At 36.6% G+C, this 18,932-nt stretch overlaps 3 protein-coding genes across 6 annotated transcripts; all 3 read left to right on the top strand.

Annotated features, from left to right (window-relative positions):
• The first annotated feature begins 400 nt into the window (after positions 1-400).
• On the top strand, positions 401-5,492 carry LOC111019775 (Leucine-rich repeat protein kinase family protein). 2 transcript variants are annotated; one of them, XM_022296228.2, is made up of 15 exons: positions 401-781; positions 959-1,496; positions 1,600-2,111; positions 2,237-2,366; positions 2,639-2,710; positions 2,796-2,864; positions 2,957-3,028; positions 3,167-3,235; positions 3,432-3,607; positions 3,696-3,937; positions 4,035-4,161; positions 4,232-4,297; positions 4,386-4,572; positions 4,663-4,795; positions 4,872-5,492. In XM_022296228.2, exons 1-15 carry the CDS (start codon positions 661-663, stop codon positions 5,193-5,195), a joined length of 2,838 nt encoding a protein of 945 aa, XP_022151920.1. In that variant the 5' UTR covers positions 401-660; the 3' UTR covers positions 5,196-5,492. The 2 variants fall into 2 exon arrangements, with proteins under 2 accessions (XP_022151920.1, XP_022151921.1); XM_022296229.2 differs by having other exon boundaries at positions 402-615.
• A 2,393-nt stretch (positions 5,493-7,885) lies between these two features.
• On the top strand, positions 7,886-9,730 carry LOC111019814 (E3 ubiquitin-protein ligase AIRP2). 2 transcript variants are annotated; one of them, XM_022296292.2, is made up of 6 exons: positions 7,886-8,100; positions 8,208-8,312; positions 8,514-8,676; positions 8,789-8,858; positions 8,955-9,192; positions 9,272-9,730. In XM_022296292.2, the coding sequence occupies exons 2-6, from the start codon at positions 8,233-8,235 to the stop codon at positions 9,480-9,482; spliced, it is 762 nt and encodes a 253-aa protein (XP_022151984.1). In that variant the 5' UTR covers positions 7,886-8,100; positions 8,208-8,232; the 3' UTR covers positions 9,483-9,730. The 2 variants fall into 2 exon arrangements, with proteins under 2 accessions (XP_022151984.1, XP_022151983.1); XM_022296291.2 differs by having other exon boundaries at positions 7,888-8,312.
• A 1,404-nt stretch (positions 9,731-11,134) lies between these two features.
• On the top strand, positions 11,135-18,863 carry TNO1 (TGN-related, localized SYP41 interacting protein). Of its 2 annotated transcripts, none has more exons than XM_088117319.1 (9): positions 11,135-11,309; positions 11,540-11,753; positions 11,899-12,192; positions 12,282-15,608; positions 16,039-16,891; positions 16,998-17,635; positions 17,937-18,093; positions 18,169-18,250; positions 18,472-18,863. In XM_088117319.1, exons 2-9 carry the CDS (start codon positions 11,565-11,567, stop codon positions 18,572-18,574), a joined length of 5,643 nt encoding a protein of 1,880 aa, XP_087973445.1. In that variant the 5' UTR covers positions 11,135-11,309; positions 11,540-11,564; the 3' UTR covers positions 18,575-18,863. The 2 variants fall into 2 exon arrangements, with proteins under 2 accessions (XP_087973445.1, XP_087973444.1); XM_088117318.1 differs by having other exon boundaries at positions 11,536-11,753.
• Positions 18,864-18,932: the final 69 nt, after the last annotated feature.

Raw genomic sequence — 18,932 nt, 5'->3', positions numbered from 1 at the left:
CAGAAGTTGGTCTTTGATTCCTTGACCATTACAACGTTAGAACAGGGATCAGATTTCGTCACGTAGAGGGACCAACGCGAATCCGTGTATTCATTTTTCAAAGCTTTAAAAAGCTGCAGACAAGCTGTACCAAGTGGAGAAAAAGGAGATATTTTGTTTTAACAAAAAGCAAAAGTTGATTAAAGCAAAGAATATATTGCCGCAGAAACCCACCCTTCACTTTAAATTAAAAAAAAAAAAAAAAGCTTTATGCTTTATTATTTTTAGTTTTTGCATGGTCATGGCTATGGCTATCTTCATAATCTTAATCTAGTGCACCGTCATTGTCAAAAAGTATATGCTTTTTCACTCTGCAAATTGCCAATTTCCTTTGCTTCAAATGAATCACAATAATGGTTTCAAAATTGTTTCTTTTCCGATAAACATTTGGCCAGAGCTTGTGCTGCACCCCTTTCCAAAAAGGAAAAGAGTTGGAAAGAAAAAAAAAAAGTTAGCCCGTGAATGTGAGATATATTTTCCCTTGGAAAAAGACGATTTCGAAAACCAAAATCAACGCGAGGACATGATTGAACACTATGGACAACACAAAGAAACCCATCTAAAGTTGTACACCATGTGAGTGAAACTTAGCAAACTGTTGTCGTTATAGCGATCACTGTAATGCAAATCACTGATAAAACATCAGTGGGTTTGTTCGTTTTCTCTGTTCTTCAAATGGGGTTTCCTCGTTTTTTGGTTTTATTTCTCTTCGTCATTTCCTCTGTCGATTGCCAGGTTAAAGGTACGTTCTTGTTCTTTCATCTCTGTCTCTGATGTTGCTCGTCTTGTCTGATACGAGGACAAAAAATTTCCAAATGAACGCTCATTTTTTTATCTAGACGACAAAAAAGAAAACGGTTTCTAATGAACGATGGTTTAAAAATGAAACCTACAACACTGATTTGTGCTCTAAAAACAGAGTTCGTCAGTTTAGACTGTGGAGGCACGAAGAACTACACCGACCCAGTTACCGGCCTGACATGGATTTCCGACGCCGAAATCATGAACGCCGGCAGCTCATTGCCAGTGGAAAACCCAAATGGAAACTCGATGCAGTACCAAACACGGAGGGACTTCCCAATCGATGACAAGAAGTACTGTTACACTTTGAGCACAGAGGAGAGGAGGAGGTATTTGGTTCGAGCGACTTTTCAATATGGGAGTTTGAGAAATGAAGAGACATACCCTAAATTTCAGCTCTATTTGGACGCAACCAAGTGGTCGACTGTTACGATTTTCGATGCTTCGAGAGTTTATGTGAAGGAGATGATCATCAGGGCACCTTCTGATTCCTTCGATGTGTGCATTTGTTGTGCGACAACTGGTTCTCCATTCATATCCACTCTCGAGCTCCGGCCCTTTAATCTTTCAATGTATGCAACTGATTTTGAAGATAATTTCTTCTTGGAAGTAGCTGCTAGAGTGAATTTTGGTGCTCTGACCAAAGATGTGATAAGGTAAGTTTAAAGGATTTGAAAGGGTTTTAATGCTGATGGCTTCAGCTGTTCATTTAAATGCTAAGGAAACTTCTTTCTTTGATACTTAATTTGTCTTTCTTAGGTACCCAGATGATCCATATGACAGAATTTGGGATTCAGATCTTGAGAAGAGGCAAAATTATCTTGTGGGGGTGGCTCCTGGAACAGAAAGAATCAGTACTTTGAACAACATTGATGTAATGACACGTGAGTATCCGCCGGTTAAGGTGATGCAAACTGCTGTTCTTGGTACAAAAGGGGTGCTCAGCTACAGGTTGAATTTGGATGACTTTCCTGCCAATGCCAGGGCTTATGCATACTTTGCTGAAATTGAAGATTTGGGTTCGAATGAGACTCGGAAGTTCAAATTGGAGGAACCGAACATCCCGGACTCTAGCAATGCAGTGGTGAATATTGCAGAGAATGCAAATGGGACCTATACTCTTTATGAACCGAGTTACATGAATGTGACACTGAGTTTCGTGCTTTCATTCTCCTTTGTTAAGACCCGAGATTCCACTCGAGGACCTCTGTTGAATGCATTGGAAATTAGTAGATATGTTGAGATTGCTGCCAAGACTGATAAGAGAGACGGTAGATTCTTCGTCACCACATCTCATCAAGAAGATTAGCGATATCCTGAAACTTTTTATCTGTGACAGATTATAAATTCTCTCTACTGAAATGGACTAATTGGTGTTTTCTGTTTCGATTTGTAGTGACTGTAATGAATGCCTTTCGTATCATGTCAAGGGAGAATGTTTGGACAAATGAAGGCGATCCTTGTGTTCCAACAAGCTGGGAATGGATGACCTGTACTGCCACGAATCCACCGAGAATAACTAAAATGTAACTTTCTTCAACTCTTCAATGGCACTAGCAAATCTAGAGCTTCAAACCATGCATTTCTGGTATGTAGAATCAGAGGCAATGCAAGATTTGAAGTTTTCGGTATCAGTTCGAGAAGTACATAAAACGATCTCAAAACATCAGTTATTCTTATAACGAGTTCTGATGCATATAATCATGCTCTCAATTGAAATTTTAAGACGTTGGATCTGCATTCAAGGAACTTAATCATTTTATCTACACGTATATCTACCCTTTCACCTTTGATGCAGTGAGCTATCTAGAAAGAGCATCGAGGGTGAAATTCCATCCGAGATCAATACTATGGATGCGGTAACAGAATTGTAAGCCCCCATCTTGTTATTAGTGAAATTTCATTTTTGTAATTTATCTTGTTGCAATTCATTGTCTTGTCTTCCTTTTCTTCAGGTGGTTAGATGGTAATTCCCTTGCAGGACCACTGCCTGACATGAGCAATCTAATGAACTTGAAGATTTTGTAAGCTCTTGAGGTTATCTACAATTTTTCCATTCTTAAAATGAGAGACCGATTGCGATTTACCGTTGTGATCTTTTTTGGCGAATATGCAGACATCTAGAGAATAACAATTTGACAGGGCCATTACCTTCTTACCTTGGTAGTTTGCCCAATTTACAGGAACTGTATGTAGCAAAATCTCCAACTTCTAAGCCTTTTATATAAAATAGGTTGAACCGAAATCTTCGGTTAGAAATCGTTTCTCTCATAATTAACACAAAGTTTGGCTGTTATATTGATCAACTGTTTATCATATGTGGCAGATACATTCAAAACAATACGTTTTCAGGTGAAATACCTCCAGAATTGTTGACAAGGAAACTCATCTTTAAGTAAGTACTCCAACTGATACTTTATAGTAAGGCTTGAACATCAGTTCTTGAGAATATAGTTTTCTAGGGACAATTAGCTCTTTCAGAGTTTGAATCATTATCATAAACTAAGCAACAAATGTTATAAGCCAGGCTTCGCCGGAGGAGTTTTGACTTGGGGCATGAGCGTATATTTCATTATGATCTTATCTTGCAGGTACGACGGTAACCTGGGACTGCACAAAAGTAAACGATACGGGATGCATTCTAAGCTTATAATAGGAGTTTCATTGGGAGTGCTTGTGATTCTGTTCGTTGTACTTTTAGCAACTTTACTATTACTCCGAAAGCTTCGAAAAAGAACGACGCTGTATCAGAAAAGTAGTGAAAGAGGTCTCTACTCAGAGAATCCTGATTAATACTTCTCTCATCGCACCACTTTTCTCCAAATTTTCTCATGTATTGTGGAATGTGGACTTAGGTGGTTCTCTGCAAACCAGCACCAAGCGCTCAACTGCCTACTCGATCGGCAAGGGGGATGATGGCATTGCCTACTATATATCTCTCTCGGATCTGGAAGAGGCAACGAATAACTTCTCTAAGAAAATTGGTAAAGGCAGCTTCGGATCGGTCTGTTATGGGAAAATGAGAGATGGAAAAGAAGTGGCAGTTAAAATCATGGCGGAGTCATCTTCACATGGGAATCAGCAGTTTACGACTGAGGTAGAGTCATCGTTACTTAGTTGGGTTAGCGTGACTTTGAAACAGTATACTTGCAGAAATTAAACTCTGTTTTACTGACCGTGTTAGATATCGACAGGTCGCCCTCTTATCGAGAATTCATCACAGAAATTTGGTCCCTTTGATAGGGTACTGCGAAGAAGAACATCAACGAATTCTGGTTTACGAATATATGCATAATGGAACATTGCGAGATCATTTATATGGTCTGCTCTCCTGTCCTGGCTTAAGAATAGTTTGTTTTCTCGTCTTTCTCCGCTAATCATTTATCGACAGGTTTTACCAATCAGAAGCGCTTGGACTGGCTTACTCGCTTGCACATTGCTGAAGATGCTGCTAAAGGTTTATCCTAGTGAAAAACTTCGACCCTTCTCACTGATTTTCAAGACTCCATATTCAAGCTTTTTGTATTTGGATCGATCATTTTCAGGGCTCGAATACTTGCACACAGGATGCAGTCCGAGTATCATTCATCGAGACGTAAAAACAAGCAACATCCTCCTCGACATCAATATGAGAGCCAAAGTTTCCGACTTTGGACTATCGAGGCAAGCGGAGGAAGATTTGACCCATGTATCAAGCGTCGCTCGAGGAACAGTAGGCTACTTGGATCCTGAGTATGCCACATTTAATTCATTGTTTTTCCCTGACATATCTATCTCCCCCTTGCTCATCAGTTGGTGACATTGAACATGTGAAAATAACAGGTACTATGCTTGTCAACAACTGACCGAAAAGAGCGACGTGTATAGTTTCGGTGTGGTTCTGCTGGAACTGATCTCCGGGAAGAAACCTGTATCACCAGAGGACTACGGTAGTGAATTGAATATTGTGCACTGGGTATGTCTATGTAAGATCTTCACTCTCAACGCATAGTGTTGTAGTTCTCGAGTCTTTACTGGATCGATTTTTGCAGGCGAGGTCCCTAGTTCATAAAGGAGACGTGACGAGCATCATAGATCCATTTCTCGAAGGAAATGTGAAGATTGAATCTGTGTGGAGAATTGCTGAAGTTGCCATACAGTGTGTGCAGCAGCATGGAGTTTCTAGGCCAAGGATGCAGGAAGTCATCTTAGCCATACAAGATGCCATTAAGATTGAAAATGGTACTGAAGGAAACCAGAAACTCTCTTCAGGCAGTTCAAAAGCACAGTCATCCCGGAAAACTTTGCTCACCTCCTTTCTCGAAATCGAGAGCCCCGACTTGTCGCACGGTTCCCTCCTTCCCTCTGCGAGATAAGGCCCCGGCGCCTCTGCTACGCATTTTCGGGTAATGTATGATAAAACGATCGGATACTGTAACGAAACGAGACCTTGTTTGGTAGGAACACAACAATAGGAACACTGACAACACATCTTTACCTTTTCACTATTCTCTAATTGTTCACTTGTGAGCAAAAAGATTTCAAAGTCCAAATATGCACAGCAAACATAATGACCAATTGTGATCACCAACTCAAAAGTCATACAATACTTGATAGAGGTGCATTGGTTCATGAATGATAGTTATTTCTTGAATTAATACACTTTTCTAATATGGGTATTTGATCTCATTAATATAACTTTGTTCATATGGAATAATGGAACATAATACAAACTATTCTCATGGGAAGTGATTGCCCTTTAATCAATGCCTATTTTTTAATTTAGGTTTAAATAGTATTTTGATCTTTCAGTTCATTTTATCAATACTTTCAAAATATTTATTTTAACCATTATACTTTCAAATTTTATTAATTTTTGGTCATTATAATTTCAAAACATGCACTCGGTCCATATACTTTTAGAAGAAGGTCATTCATCTCTTTATTTTATATTTTTATCTCATTTCTTTCGGTCGTGATTTTAGTACCATACTTCACTCACTATTTATTTATTTATGAGATAGTACTCATAATTTTTTTTTTTATTGAAATATAGCTATAAGTTTGCATTAAATAGTTTCATTATGTATAATATTTGTGTCAAAATTTTGCAAATCAACATTAAATTGGTCATTTTTAAAACCGATCACCATCGATCAAGAAGAATCTTTCTAAATCACTTCTCGTCAGCGGGGAATATAGGGACTAAAATTAACGTTTTGAAAATACAGGATCAAAATGGGGTAGAATAAAAGTATATTAACCAAAATAATATTTCAACATTTTAGGTAAGCATTTATTTTGTCGATTTCAAAGTCAGCTTTTGCAATTTTTTTATGCCATGCTTTTAATAACAATACCATCTTGGAGCAAACTTAGCCCCAAAAATTATCTAATTGATTTGAGACCATCATTAAAATAATATTACAACTTGATTTTAGAATCTAACGGACTTGTTTTATTCATTTATTTCTCTCTCTCTCCAGAGATTCCCTCTAAAGATTGCCACTAACTTTGTGGATATTTTATTAGGCAATTTTTCATTTTATGACTTTTAATTTATAATCTCCAATTTCAAATTTATGACGAAAAAAAATATTTGTTGAGGTAATAGTTATAAGGATGACACCACATCAAATAATTTTTCATTGATAGCGGTTGAAAATTTTATTTTGCATATTGAATGTTTTATGGAGAAATAATTAGAAATTACAATATTTATTATTAATCTGAGGTTATTCCAAATAAAAGTTAAATCAGCCTTAGATTTAAAAGTGGTAAGTAGTGCTCTTGATTCAAAAGCAGTAAGCAGTGCTTTTTGGCATGTGTGAAGTGTTTAGATTAATAAAAAAAAGGGTAAAAAAATATATAATGTGGGATATTTGATCAATAATTAAATGTTAATCTGACAAGTTTGACTATGTAATAATATAAAAATTATAAGATTGTGAAAATCCACTATTATTATTATAATAATAATAATAATAACTATAAGGGGTAGGAGTATAGGACAATGACAATTCAGTCCTTGAGTTTTTCTTTTTTCATTTAAATAAAAAAATTTAACTCAGAGAGGAAGAGGAAGGCAATGGAAAAAAATATTTTGTCGATTAAAAATATGGCATTAGATAAGTTTAATTAATTCAAATTAAATAATGACGAGACATTTGATCAACTAAAATTAATATTACAAAATGGTGTTTTTTTTAAATAGTGTTGATTATGATTAGTTAGATAAATAAACAAATGAATTATTATTAGTTAACAAAATTTTTAAAAAAGTATTTATTATTAATATTAATTTAATAAAATTAATTAAATATTAGTTTATCTTTTGCCTCTTTAACATTAACAAGATAAGATTTAAAGTATTTAAGGATATTAAGCCGATGAAACGTTAATAAAATTAATATTTCGATAACTATTTGTAGTACTGTTGAGATTTTTTTTTATTTATTTACATACAAATTAGTAAGTTTTCTAAAATATGACTTTAGAATCTTCAAACAGAATAATTTTTCATATTAACAAACAAAACATTCAAATTTTCGTTATCTTTTAAGTATTTGAAAAGTTAAAATAATTTTATGAATCGGTGAATGATTAGTAGGTGAAGTTTAATTTCTAACCTCTACCAAAATTATTAAAGTTGATTATTTTTCTGCCAAACCCATTCTTGTGATTTGGTAGATTAACCAATATAGGCTATGAAAATTACATCATAAGACAGCATGGCATCATCAATGAGCCTAACTAATCTTAAATTAAATATTAATTAAGTGGGCACAGGTCATTTCGATTAACAATCAAAAAAATAATCCTACTTTTCAATAATGGAAGGCAGAAAATATATATATAATATGAGTTTGGAAGAAAAAGATCCTTCCTTTATTAAAAAAATAAAAATTGAATATTGAAAGGAAACCAGCTTCCCAAGCAATAAAGGAATATGTTTTGGATGGATAAGCATGAAAATCAAGCTTTATCAAAGGGAAAAAAGAAAAAAAAAATATACATTTCAAGCCATCCCCCAACAAACCCATAATGGATTCTACCATTCATCTTCACCACCATCATCATCTCAACTGAGCCTGAAACTTATTCTTATTTGTAAGCCTTTCCTGACCACAAGGGGTGAGAGTAAAGGTCGTTTCACTGCTACCCCCCATTGACTAAAGGACAAAGAGCCCAAAAGCCCAGAGAAGAAAAAGCTTCTTTTTGGGTCTGGAAAGTAGGTTTGGAGCTTGCCTTCTCCATTTTTAGTCTGAATTGGGATTTGGGGTGAGAGGTTCTTAAACCACAGATTCTTCTTTCGCCATACCCTACAGAGCGGTGCTTCACGCTGTGGTTTCTCTATTGTTTTTTGTTTTTTCATCGGTTTCTTGCAGAAGAGGGAGAAGAATTTCTCAGATTATGTATTATCAGCTAGCGAAATTCTCCCATCAGGATTCTCTGGAAGTCTTGGAGGCGGATATTCAGTATGCAAATTCTCTGTGAGTTTTCTTCTTCTCTTCCTTGTCCTGTTTCCCCTTTCGATTGTATCGATGATCAGAGAAGCAATTACTGGAAGCGATTGTAGTGGTTGGGCTGTTTGGTTTTTGCCCAAAATGGAAAGAAATTTCGTTTTGGAAGTGGGTGCAAACTGTTATCTGTTGGGGTTTGTCTGATTTTTTGTTTGATTTATGGCTTTTTAGGGCGGCTGCAATCCCCATGGCAAAAGGGGGTCCCTATCTTCAAATGAAGTTGGCTTATAATCAATTGGCTCCCATTGTTCTGTTTTTGCTACAATGGATGGATTGTTCTTGCACTTGCTTACTTCCCAGATATTTAAACCTCTTCCACATACTTGTGTACAAGGTCTGTTGGATTTTGTAGTTGTGGCCTATTAGTAGATGACTATAGGAAGTTTCTTTCACGGTTTCTGTATGATATGGTATCTTATTTATTGTTGATATTTTTATCCATTCAGGTATATCCTGAGGGAAAACAAAAAGGAATATCCAGGCATGGGAGGAAGGCAACTATTCGGGACTTTTACGGTACCGAGTTGTTTAGTTTGTTAGCTGATGTTCTATCCTTTTTAAGCAGTTTCAAGTGTTCTGATGTTGAGTGTTCCATTATGTCTTGAATTTCAGCCATAATATTGCCTTCCCTTCAGCGGATCCATGGTAGCTTGGATACGCTGGATGATTGCGATGAAGGGTGTCATTGGATTGAGATACCTAGCAAGAAGAGAGGATGTGATAAAGAGGGTAGACTCATGAACATCGATATGAAGCGAGAAGACGAGTGTGGTATTTGCTTGGAGCCCTGCACAAAGATGGTTTTGCCGAATTGCTGTCATGCAATGTGTATCAAATGCTACCGAAATTGGTAAGTACGAGTCTCACCTTGTCTATGAAGCACTTTGAATTCGCGTCTGTGCTCATTGCTCTTTCTTCCTACATTACAGGAACACAAGGTCGGAGTCGTGTCCTTTCTGTCGTGGCAGCTTGAAGAGAGTCAACTCAGAGGATTTATGGGTTCTCACCTGCAACGATGATGTGGTCGATGCTGAAACCGCTTCGAAGGAAGACATGTTGCGCTTTCATCGCTACATTAACAGCCTGCCAAAAGACTATCCAGATGCCCTCTTCGTAGTGTATTCCGAATATCTAATTTAGCTCAGAGTAAACTGTGTATAGAGGGAAAATCCCAACACGAAATGTAAAGGTCAGAACATATCCTCTCTTGCTTCATATAGAATAATTGATCACATGACATGCTTAGTTAGAAGAGAACTAATAACGAATCGATGTAAGATGCCAATCATCTCCGCATCTCGGCCTCACGTGCGTACTCGTCTTGTATCTTATAAACTTGAAAGTGCCATCTCAAATGCACTAATTGTCAATAAAGATGAATTTGGTCATTGTTGGAGTGTATCATATTGGCATGGATGATTATTCTTGTCTATCAAAAGTCTAGAATTCACTGTGTAATCTGTGGTTTCTTCTCTGAATTTCGACTCGGAGATTCATGAGCTGAGACGTGCTGGTTTTCATGTGGGGTTATAGTTAAATGTAATCAATGATCATGGTTGGCCAAAGTACAATAATTTGAAAGAAAGCAAGCTGCTGTGTGAAGCCACTGAAAATGAATGAAAATCCCCATTGAAAGCAATGTCCAGGGGAGAAAACAGGGTAAGAGGAGAAAGCATGTATGTTGTGGCAAATCTGGGAAAATTCAGGTTGAAAAGAGTGATTGAGATTCTTGTGTGGTTTTGAACAAGAGTTTGGTGAAAGTGTAATTCTCATTAAAACGTGGATGGTAGGAGTTGCTATAAGTGGCGTTTAGGTCCTAAACATCATTAATTATCCTTTGGGGTTTTAGTACGAGAATTTGTACTAATAAATTCTATATGGTTTTTATGGAAGTTCATTTTTATGATCGGTATGATCTTGACTCAGCGGTAAAAGACATCTACTCCTTCACTTGATGTTGAAACTTGAAGCTTCAGTTCTCTGTGCTTTTATGTTGGACTTAATCCTCATGTGTTATCTAGTTAGACAGAGTATTAACTCTTCAATTGGTTATTTAATGACATTTAGGCATGACAAGAAAAAAGGGTTGAATGACATTAGAATGTGTTATCGAGTTAGAATTGCTAGTTAGAATATTATATAACAATTGGGGTGGAAATTCGAATCTCAAATTTTTTAGATTTTAAGACTTGTTAAGAAAATACAATTAATTTTAAACATATTAGAAAATTGACGTCTTCCTAGCCAAAAAAAGTAGAAAATATTATCTTTTAGAGATGTATTACTTGATCAAAGTTAACACGTCACACATGTATTCTCGACCAAAGAGGTCATGGATCGAACTCCACTCGCACGATGTTGTACTATAACATGTCATGCTTTAGATTTAGATATCACACAGTAATGATTAAGAATAAATTTTTTATTTTCAAATTTCCAAATAATACAATTTTAAGGGACTTTATTTAGAAATTATTAATTGAGGCAATCTTACACATTACCCATAAGATGAATCTAAACAATATTCAATAACAAAAAAAAAAGCAATCTAAAGAATATTACTTTGAACATTTTGTAATTTGTAATAATATTTTAAAGATGTTTCTAAAATTCTAAAATAATATTTTTTTTTTCACCTAAAAAATTCTGCCAACATTTTAATTTAAATTATCGTGAACTATTAATATCAATGTGTTTCAGGGAAAAAAAAACTATAATAAATAAATAAAAAATCAACGGTTGGGATTATTTAGACGTTTCACTTCGTTAACCCATTGCCTGCCTTCAAACAAGATTACTTATTACAGTAGTGAATAGCATCGCGCCGAGCCCTGCGATACAGAGAACGGTGACGCTGAATCAGATCAATTGGTTTACGAATTGATTTGCGTAAACTCTCCAAATTCATTTTGAAGAGGTCCTCGAGTGGTTGATCCAGAACTGCCACCTGACAATTACTCATCCATTGTATGGAATCGCGATAGTAATTTTGCTGGTTTCAATTTTTTTACGCGCCATTAGGATTTTATTATTGTTTTTTGAATTTGTAATTCAACGAATTAGGGGTTTGAATCGTATGTTTTGAGGTTCCATTGGTTCTTCGATTGAATTTAGGTATCGTTTTTGAATTCTATCGAACTTGTTGATTCGCTAGTATTTGTTTGTTCTGTTTAAGATCTATTTCTCGTTGAAGTTAGGGCGGTTGGGTTATGAGATATCGGCATGTCTGAGAATCATGATCCAGAGCAGGCGCTGCAGAGTTCAGGAAGTGGAGCTGAAGATGGAGACAAAGGTGTGGAAAGTGCGCACAATGTTGATGTTATGGATTCATCCTCTGGGACTACCGCGGACACTATGTCGGAGAATTATCCCGCTTTACAGTCCTCCGAAGTGTCCAATGAACCGAACCAGGTTAGTGTAGCATTTATTCAGGTGCGAAAGCTGCAGAAATTTCTTCATATGAATTTTTCGTGTCAATTAGAAAAGAAATTGAAAGTCAATGCTTCGAAGGTGAGATTCGTTTTAACATGGAGTATGGGGATCAACGTTGTCGCAGAATAATGGGCCTTTCGAAGGTGCAGAGAACTCCGGACAAGATGACACTGTAGTAGTCGAAGATGCTGGAAAAGAAGATATGTTTGTGGATTGCCCGGATGAGTTAGTTGGCAATGCTGATAGCCGAGAAGCAGCTGCTGAAACACAAGGTAGTTTTACGGAGGAAAAACCCTCTGATATGCAGGAATTACAGTATGAGGAGGAAAATGTTTCTCTGATGCACGAGGTGGAAAACACGAGGAACATCCTGAATAAGAGCATTTTTGAGAAAGAAAATGTCATACACGAGTTTGAGGTTCATAACCAACCACCCCCTCCCGGTTGAGGTTGCATGCTTTGGACTAGCATTAAATTTCATTTTCTTTTGTTGTGCTTGATTTGCAGGAAGAAAGAGAGGCTTTTGTGAAAGAACTTCTTAGAATTTGTCGCCAACTTAATCCGGTTACCAATCAACAGTCGGTGCTCTATGTAAATGGCAGTCAGTCGAATGAGAGTCTTCATTTACATGGAATTGAGCATGTGGAGGAGAACACTCTGGTTACTAATAAGACATTGAAAGACCTGCTAAATGAATGCTCACAATTGATTAATAGGACTTTAGATGAACGGTTGCAGTATGAGGCTACTATAGGTGAACTTCGTTCAAACCTTTTAATGAAGGATCAAGAGATTGAACATCTAAATGCAAAGGTTGTTGAATTTTCAGTGTCTGATGAAGTCATTCGCTCTTATGCAAATTCAATTGAGGATTCTATGAAAGTTTCACTGGAAAGGGAGAGGGATACGGAGGTCATATTAGACAGAGTGTTAGCTTCTCTCAACTCAGTATTGAATCAGCAAGACCTTCTTGATGATTCTATATCTGAAAAAGTGCTTCATGTTGAAAGGAACTCTTCTTTGTTAATTGATAATTATAATTATATCCTTCTGGAAATCAATCAACTCCAAAGATGTTTATCTGGAGAAGAGTCGGACATTGTCTTTTCAGAATTTGGAACAATTTTTGCCACTGCTCGTGATGAATTAACTGAGCTGAAAGCTAAAGAGGTAAGCAATGTTGAAAAAATATGTCACCTGGAAGATGAAAATAGAAGATTGGTAGATCAGCTAGAAAATTACAGATTGACAGTTGAGACCGTTAATGCAGAACTTGAAAAAACAAAGAGTGAGCTGGAGCAGGAAAGGATAAGGTGCGTTAATACCAAAGAGAAGCTAACAATGGCTGTGACAAAAGGCAAGGCACTAGTACAGCAACGTGATGCATTAAAACAGTCTCTAGCTGAAAAGGGTCGTGAGCTTGAACAATATTCTATGGAACTACAAGAGAAATCAAATGCTCTGGAGGCTGCCGATTTAATTAAGGTTGACTTAGCTGAAAATGAAAATTTAGTTGCATCACTTCAGGAAAATTTGTTGCAAAGGAATATGGTCCTTAAAAGTTTTGAGGATATTTTATCTCAATTTGAAGTTCCTCGTGAACTTAAGTCAATGGATAGTATGGAAAGACTCAAGTGGCTTGTGGATGAGAAGAATGTCCTAGAGGCTATTTTATTGGAGTTTCATAAATTAAAAGATACTCTAAACTTATCTGATTGGCCAAATTTGATTTATCCTTATGACCTGAAATCTTCTGTCAGTTGGCTTAAGGAATCATTTTTTCAGGCTAAAGATGAAATAAAGATCTTGCAGGATGAACTTGCTAAAACAAAAGAAGCAGCACATATAGAGATTGACCGCATAAGTGCTTTACTTTTAATTAAATTACAGGAAAAGGACTATCTGCAGGAGGAGTTGGATGATTTGTTAAGTAAATACAAAGAAGTCATGGTAAAAGAGCATCAGGCTTCACTGGAGAAGGCTCAAATCATAAAAATGTTACAAGAAGAATCTGGAATGACAACAGATGATGGAGGGGTCAGTGAAACTTCCTTGGACTTCAACTTGTTTGTTTACAGATGCTTTCAGAGGATAAAAGAGCAGGTTTGTGCTTCTGCTGAAATTTCTGCTTCGTTGGAGAAGGCTCAAATCATAAAAATGTTACAAGAAGAATCTGGAATGACAACAGATGATGGAGGGGTCAGTGAAACTTCATTGGACTTCAACTTGTTTGTTTACAGATGCTTTCGGAGGATAAAAGAGCAGGCTTGTGCTTCTGCTGAAATCTCTGATGACTATGTGGAATCTTTTGAAAAGGTTCAAACTCTTTTGTATGTCAGTTATCAGGATCTGATGCTCCATGATATAATTCTAGAAGAGGAGTCTTCAAATATGAGTAACTGCTCAACTAGGTTAAAATCTGTGTCTGAAGAACTTACAGGATTGAAGGAGGAAAATGACTCTTTGCAGAGAGATATTCAAAGATCAGAGGATAAATATCTCAGTCTAAGGGAAAAGTTGTCCCTGGCAGTTAAGAAAGGCAAAGGACTGGTTCAGGACAGGGAAAATATGAAAAGTCTCTTGGATGATAAGAACATAGAAATAGAGAAGTTAAAACTACAATTAGATAGTCTAGAATCAACAGTTGCTGATTGCAGAAATCAAATCAATTTGTTATCTTTTGATACACAGCGCATTCCGGAGTTAGAGTCTGATCTTGGTACCATGAAGGACAAATGCAATCAATATGAGCAGTTCTTACTGGAGAGCAATAATATGTTACAAAAAGTAATTGAATCAATTGATGGAATTGTTCTTCCCATTGATATAGTTTTTGAAGAGCCTATAGCTAAGGTGAAGTGGATTGCAGAATACGTTAGGGAATCTCATGATGATAAGATACGCACAGAACAAGAGTTGGAGAATGTTAAAGAAGAAACAAGTACTATGACAAGTAAATTAGGAGATGCTTTAGCTGCTATGAAATCATTGGAAGATGCATTATCAACTGCAGAGAGCAACGCTTTTCAACTTTCTGAGGAGAAAAGGGAAATAGAATCTAGTAAGATACGCTTTGAACAAGAACTACAGAAAGCATTAGATGAAGCCTATTCCCAATCCAGCAAGTCTGCGGAGGCTTCTTTATCTATGAACCTCCTTCAAGAATCATTATCAGTGGCAGAAAATAAAATATCCATGCTCGTCAAAGAGAAAGAAGACGCTGAAGTTGGTAAAGCCACTGCAGAGTTGGAGATTGAGAAAGTAAAGGAGGAAGTGGCTGTTCAGACAGATAAATTGGCAGAGGCCCAGAGAACTATAAACACATTAGAAAAGACACTGACTGAGCTTGAGACCAATGCTGCTTTTCTGACGGAACAGAATGCTGAAGCACAAAGTGCTATAGAGAAGCTAGAGACTGAGGGAAGGATATTGCAAGACGAAGCCAGCTCTCAGGCAAGCAAAGTTGTTGAGGCCTTTGAAACAATAAAATCTTTGGAAGATGCACTATTTAAGGCGGAAAGTAAAATTTCTATTATTGAAGGGGAGAGGAAAAATTCCGAAAATGAGATATCAGCTCTAAATTCCAAATTAAAGGCATGCATGGAAGAGTTGGCTGGGACTAGTGGCAGCTTACAAAGCAGGTCCATGGAGTTTACAGGCTACCTCAATGATCTTCATAAGTTTATTGCAGATGAAACATTGTTGACAGTGGTGACAGGATGCTTTCAGAAGAAACTTGAAAGTCTAAAAGAGATGGATATCATTCTGAAGAACACCAGGGACTGTTTCGTTAACAGTGGCATAATAGACTCTCATAATCACCATGCTGTTAAGGTAATTTCTTATGCTTTCCTTGATATCAAAATACAAACTTTTATAACTTTCAACAAATGCATACAAAATTATTCTGTATGCTAATCTGTTTATGCCGTTATCTGTCTTGAATGTTTGAATATTTTGGTAGCTCCTGTGTTAGGTTCGGCCTGAATTTTTGCCTGGCCTGTTTTTCTTTTGTATTCTTATTTTTCTTTATAAATGCAATTTTTTTTAATCGGAAAAAGATCTTCATTTTGTTTTTGGGATTTCGCTTTTCTGGATGCAGCCATTTGATGTTCTTTTAGAATCTATTAATTCAACACCAACCCCCCAGCACATTGCCATGTCGGCTTCTCACATTGTAGAAATATGTAAATTATCTAATTATTTATTGTCAAGCATTACATGTGGATTTTTTTTCTGATTATATTGTTTAAATATAATCCAGGATCCGTATGTTATGGAATCCCAATCTCATGGAAAGCTCCTTCAGTGTGCTGTTGAAAGTGAAAATGGAAAGGTGATTGTTGAAGATGACGTTGGTAATATTTCATCATCTTTTAAAAAGATTACGGAAGGAATCTGGTTGAAAAACAAGATGTTCACAGATTATTTTGAAGGTTTCTCCTCTTCAATGGACGGTTTTATCGCTGATCTGTTAAAAAAAGTGGAGGCAACAAGAAAGGAAGTAATTTTTGTGTGTGGACACGTTGAATCCTTGAAAGAGATGGTGAAGAATCTTGAAATGTATAAACAGGAACAAGAAAATGCCAAAACGATGCTGGAAGATGATGTTTCACTTCTACTGTCTGCCTGTGTTGACACTACAAAAGAACTTCATTTTGAAGTGACAAACCATCTACTATTACTCACCTCTATTCCTGAACTTGAAAATTTGAAGGAGGATACCATTACTCTGGATACAAGTGGTGCAGAGTATCAGTCAAAATCTCCTACCAGCAAGTCTGCTGCAGCCGCAGAACAATTATTATCTGCTAGTAGAAAAGTTCGATCTATGGTTAAACAGTTTGAGAGCACCAGTAAGGTTGCAGCTGCTACCATTCAAGATATGCAGAATATATTGGAAGTAACTGAGGCTACTTCTGAGAAAGTTAGAGAGGAAAGGGACTTGAACCAAAATATGATAGTTAAGTTGGAGACTGATTTACAACTACTACAAAGTTCCTGTGTTGAACTGAGGCTTCAACTCGAGGCTTGTCAAGCAAATGAAGAGAAGTTGAAAGAAAGGGAGGCTGAATTTTCATCATTGTATAATAGTTTGTTGGTGAAGAGAGAACAAGGTGAACCTCTTTTTTTTTTTCTCTTTCCCTTCAAGTCTTTGTAGAAGTCTTCCATGATCTTTTTTATCCCTTTTAAATCCTGACAATTTAGTTTTATTTTCTTCAGAGGCAGAAGACTACGTTTTAACAGCAATACAGATGAAAGCCCTTTTTGAGAAAGTTAGAAGGATTGAGATCCCTTTGCCGGAATTAGAAAACCTAGATTTGGAACAATATGATTCACCTAATGTAAAGAAGCTCTTTTATCTACCTGATTATGTTTCTGAGTTGCAGAATCAGCTAAACTTATTATCTCATGACGAGCAAAGGCTGCAGTCTACAGTTAATACACAAATACTCGCTATTGAGCAGCTGAAAGAGGAGGTTGACAGAGCATCGAGGAATCAGCTTGATTCAGAGGAAATGAAGAAAGATCTCTTAGAGCTCTCTTATTCTTTGGAGCAAATTCTTAGTTTGTTGGGTAGTAGTCACTACAATGGCGATTTGAAGTCAGATGGCTTGAAGGGACTAGTAAGAATATTAGAAAGGCAGGTTGTGAATATGCTTTCAGAATCTGAAAATTCAAAAACCAAATTGGAGGAACTGAGAGAGAAGTTAATAGGAAGCCAAAAGGTCGTGGATGAACTAACTACGAAAAATAAGCTACTGGAAGAATCACTTCAGGGGCCGGAGATCAAAGAAAGAAGCATTTTTGAAGCACCTTCTTTTCCTTCTGGATCAGAAATATCAGAAGTTGAAGATGTGGTACATATCCATATATTCTTTTCCATGTAAACTTATAATAATGATGTGGTACATGATGTTTAGGGAGTTCGAATAATTACTTGTGACAAAAACCAAAAATTGAAAAAAGGAACTTGTTGAGGTTTTAAGTTACGAAGTATAAGTTGCTTGCTTGAGTCAGTCGAGATATGTAGCCTACTGTATTATCCATTAGAAGCACGATATGCTACTGTTTTGATGACTTTTTAGATGTGCATTCCATATGAATGGTTCTCTTGGGGGTAAATTTCATGGATTACACCTACTGTTTGGTATTTTGTAGGGAGCGGTTGGGAAAAGTGCAATACCACCTGTTCCATCAGCCTCAGCTGCCATTTCACGAACTTTGCGAAAAGGTTCAGCTGATCATCTTGCGATTGAGGTAGAGACAGAATCTGATCGTTTAATAGGAAATGGCATGGAAATTGTCGAAGACAAAGGTTTGCTGTTATAAGTTTGGCCTATTTGTTTGATTAGTTTCAAAGCTTGGAGAACTTACGCATGTTCTTTTTCAGGTCATGTGTTCAAATCACTTAATTCATCAGGTCTCGTCCCAAGACATGGAAAACTCATTGCAGATCGAATTGATGGAATTTGGTAAGCGCAATTTTTTTTTTGTAGGCCATACCATATTTTTCGCGAAAACACTTGCTTCACCCATCCTAATATGGTTACACTACACTAGAAGTCACTCGAGACTCCGTTTGATTATACTTTCTACCAGATTAATTAAACTGTCAATTCGTAGTTGTACACTCAAATTTCTACACTTTGATAATGATTCAATACGAGTATTCCTGATCCTAATTCCTTTGCAGGGTTTCAGGCGGTCGGATTTTAACGAGTCGTCCAGGCGCAAGACTAGGCCTCATTACCTACTGGTTCTTCTTGCACATATGGTTACTGGGAACCATTTTGTGACCAAATTTATGACCCATTCACCACCTGAGGAATTTCCTTCATGTGTCGGTAAATTGTATCGTATATATGGCAACACCATCCTTTTTCTTAATATTTTTTCTTAGTTCATTTATTAATTGCATTAGATTTGCCTGTTGGTCACGCCTATACTGATTCTCGGGACTCAATTTTTAAGAGTTCTGAGAAGCCTTTTGCTAGATTGCCCCAACTTACCTCCTTTTTTCTTCTTTGTACTTGTTAGATGATAGATCTGAGTTATAGATGAATAATATTGGAATATATTCCTTGATATTATATTCTTTTTTTTTCTCCCTTTTTCTTTTATGTACTTCGATTTACATGTGACTTCTTGGATAGA

Source organism: Momordica charantia (genome assembly GCF_013281855.1).
Source record: "Momordica charantia cultivar OHB3-1 chromosome 9 unlocalized genomic scaffold, Mcharantia_2.0 BLBB01000009.1, whole genome shotgun sequence".
NCBI classification, from domain to species: domain Eukaryota; kingdom Viridiplantae; phylum Streptophyta; class Magnoliopsida; order Cucurbitales; family Cucurbitaceae; genus Momordica; species Momordica charantia.
The sequence above is the reverse complement of the archived record's forward strand: the minus strand, read 5'-3'. Positions and strand labels throughout refer to the sequence as shown.

What these genes read in the sequence shown, in the direction of transcription:
- LOC111019775 (XM_022296228.2), top strand. Translation starts at nt 661, where the DNA reads ATGCAAATCACTGATAAAACATCAGTGGGTTTGTTCGTTTTCTCTGTT. An exon ending in CAAGACTGATAAGAGAGACG is followed by an intron (nt 2,112 to 2,236) that starts GTAGATTCTTCG and finishes TTCGATTTGTAG; the next exon opens with TGACTGTAATGAATGCCTTT. An exon ending in TCAGAAAAGTAGTGAAAGAG is followed by an intron (nt 3,608 to 3,695) that starts GTCTCTACTCAG and finishes ATGTGGACTTAG; the next exon opens with GTGGTTCTCTGCAAACCAGC.
- LOC111019814 (XM_022296292.2), top strand. Translation starts at nt 8,233, where the DNA reads ATGTATTATCAGCTAGCGAAATTCTCCCATCAGGATTCTCTGGAAGTC. An exon ending in ATTCAGTATGCAAATTCTCT is followed by an intron (nt 8,313 to 8,513) that starts GTGAGTTTTCTT and finishes ATGGCTTTTTAG; the next exon opens with GGCGGCTGCAATCCCCATGG. An exon ending in TCCACATACTTGTGTACAAG is followed by an intron (nt 8,677 to 8,788) that starts GTCTGTTGGATT and finishes TTATCCATTCAG; the next exon opens with GTATATCCTGAGGGAAAACA.
- TNO1 (XM_088117319.1), top strand. Translation starts at nt 11,565, where the DNA reads ATGTCTGAGAATCATGATCCAGAGCAGGCGCTGCAGAGTTCAGGAAGT. An exon ending in TGTCCAATGAACCGAACCAG is followed by an intron (nt 11,754 to 11,898) that starts GTTAGTGTAGCA and finishes ACGTTGTCGCAG; the next exon opens with AATAATGGGCCTTTCGAAGG. An exon ending in GGAAATTGTCGAAGACAAAG is followed by an intron (nt 18,094 to 18,168) that starts GTTTGCTGTTAT and finishes GTTCTTTTTCAG; the next exon opens with GTCATGTGTTCAAATCACTT.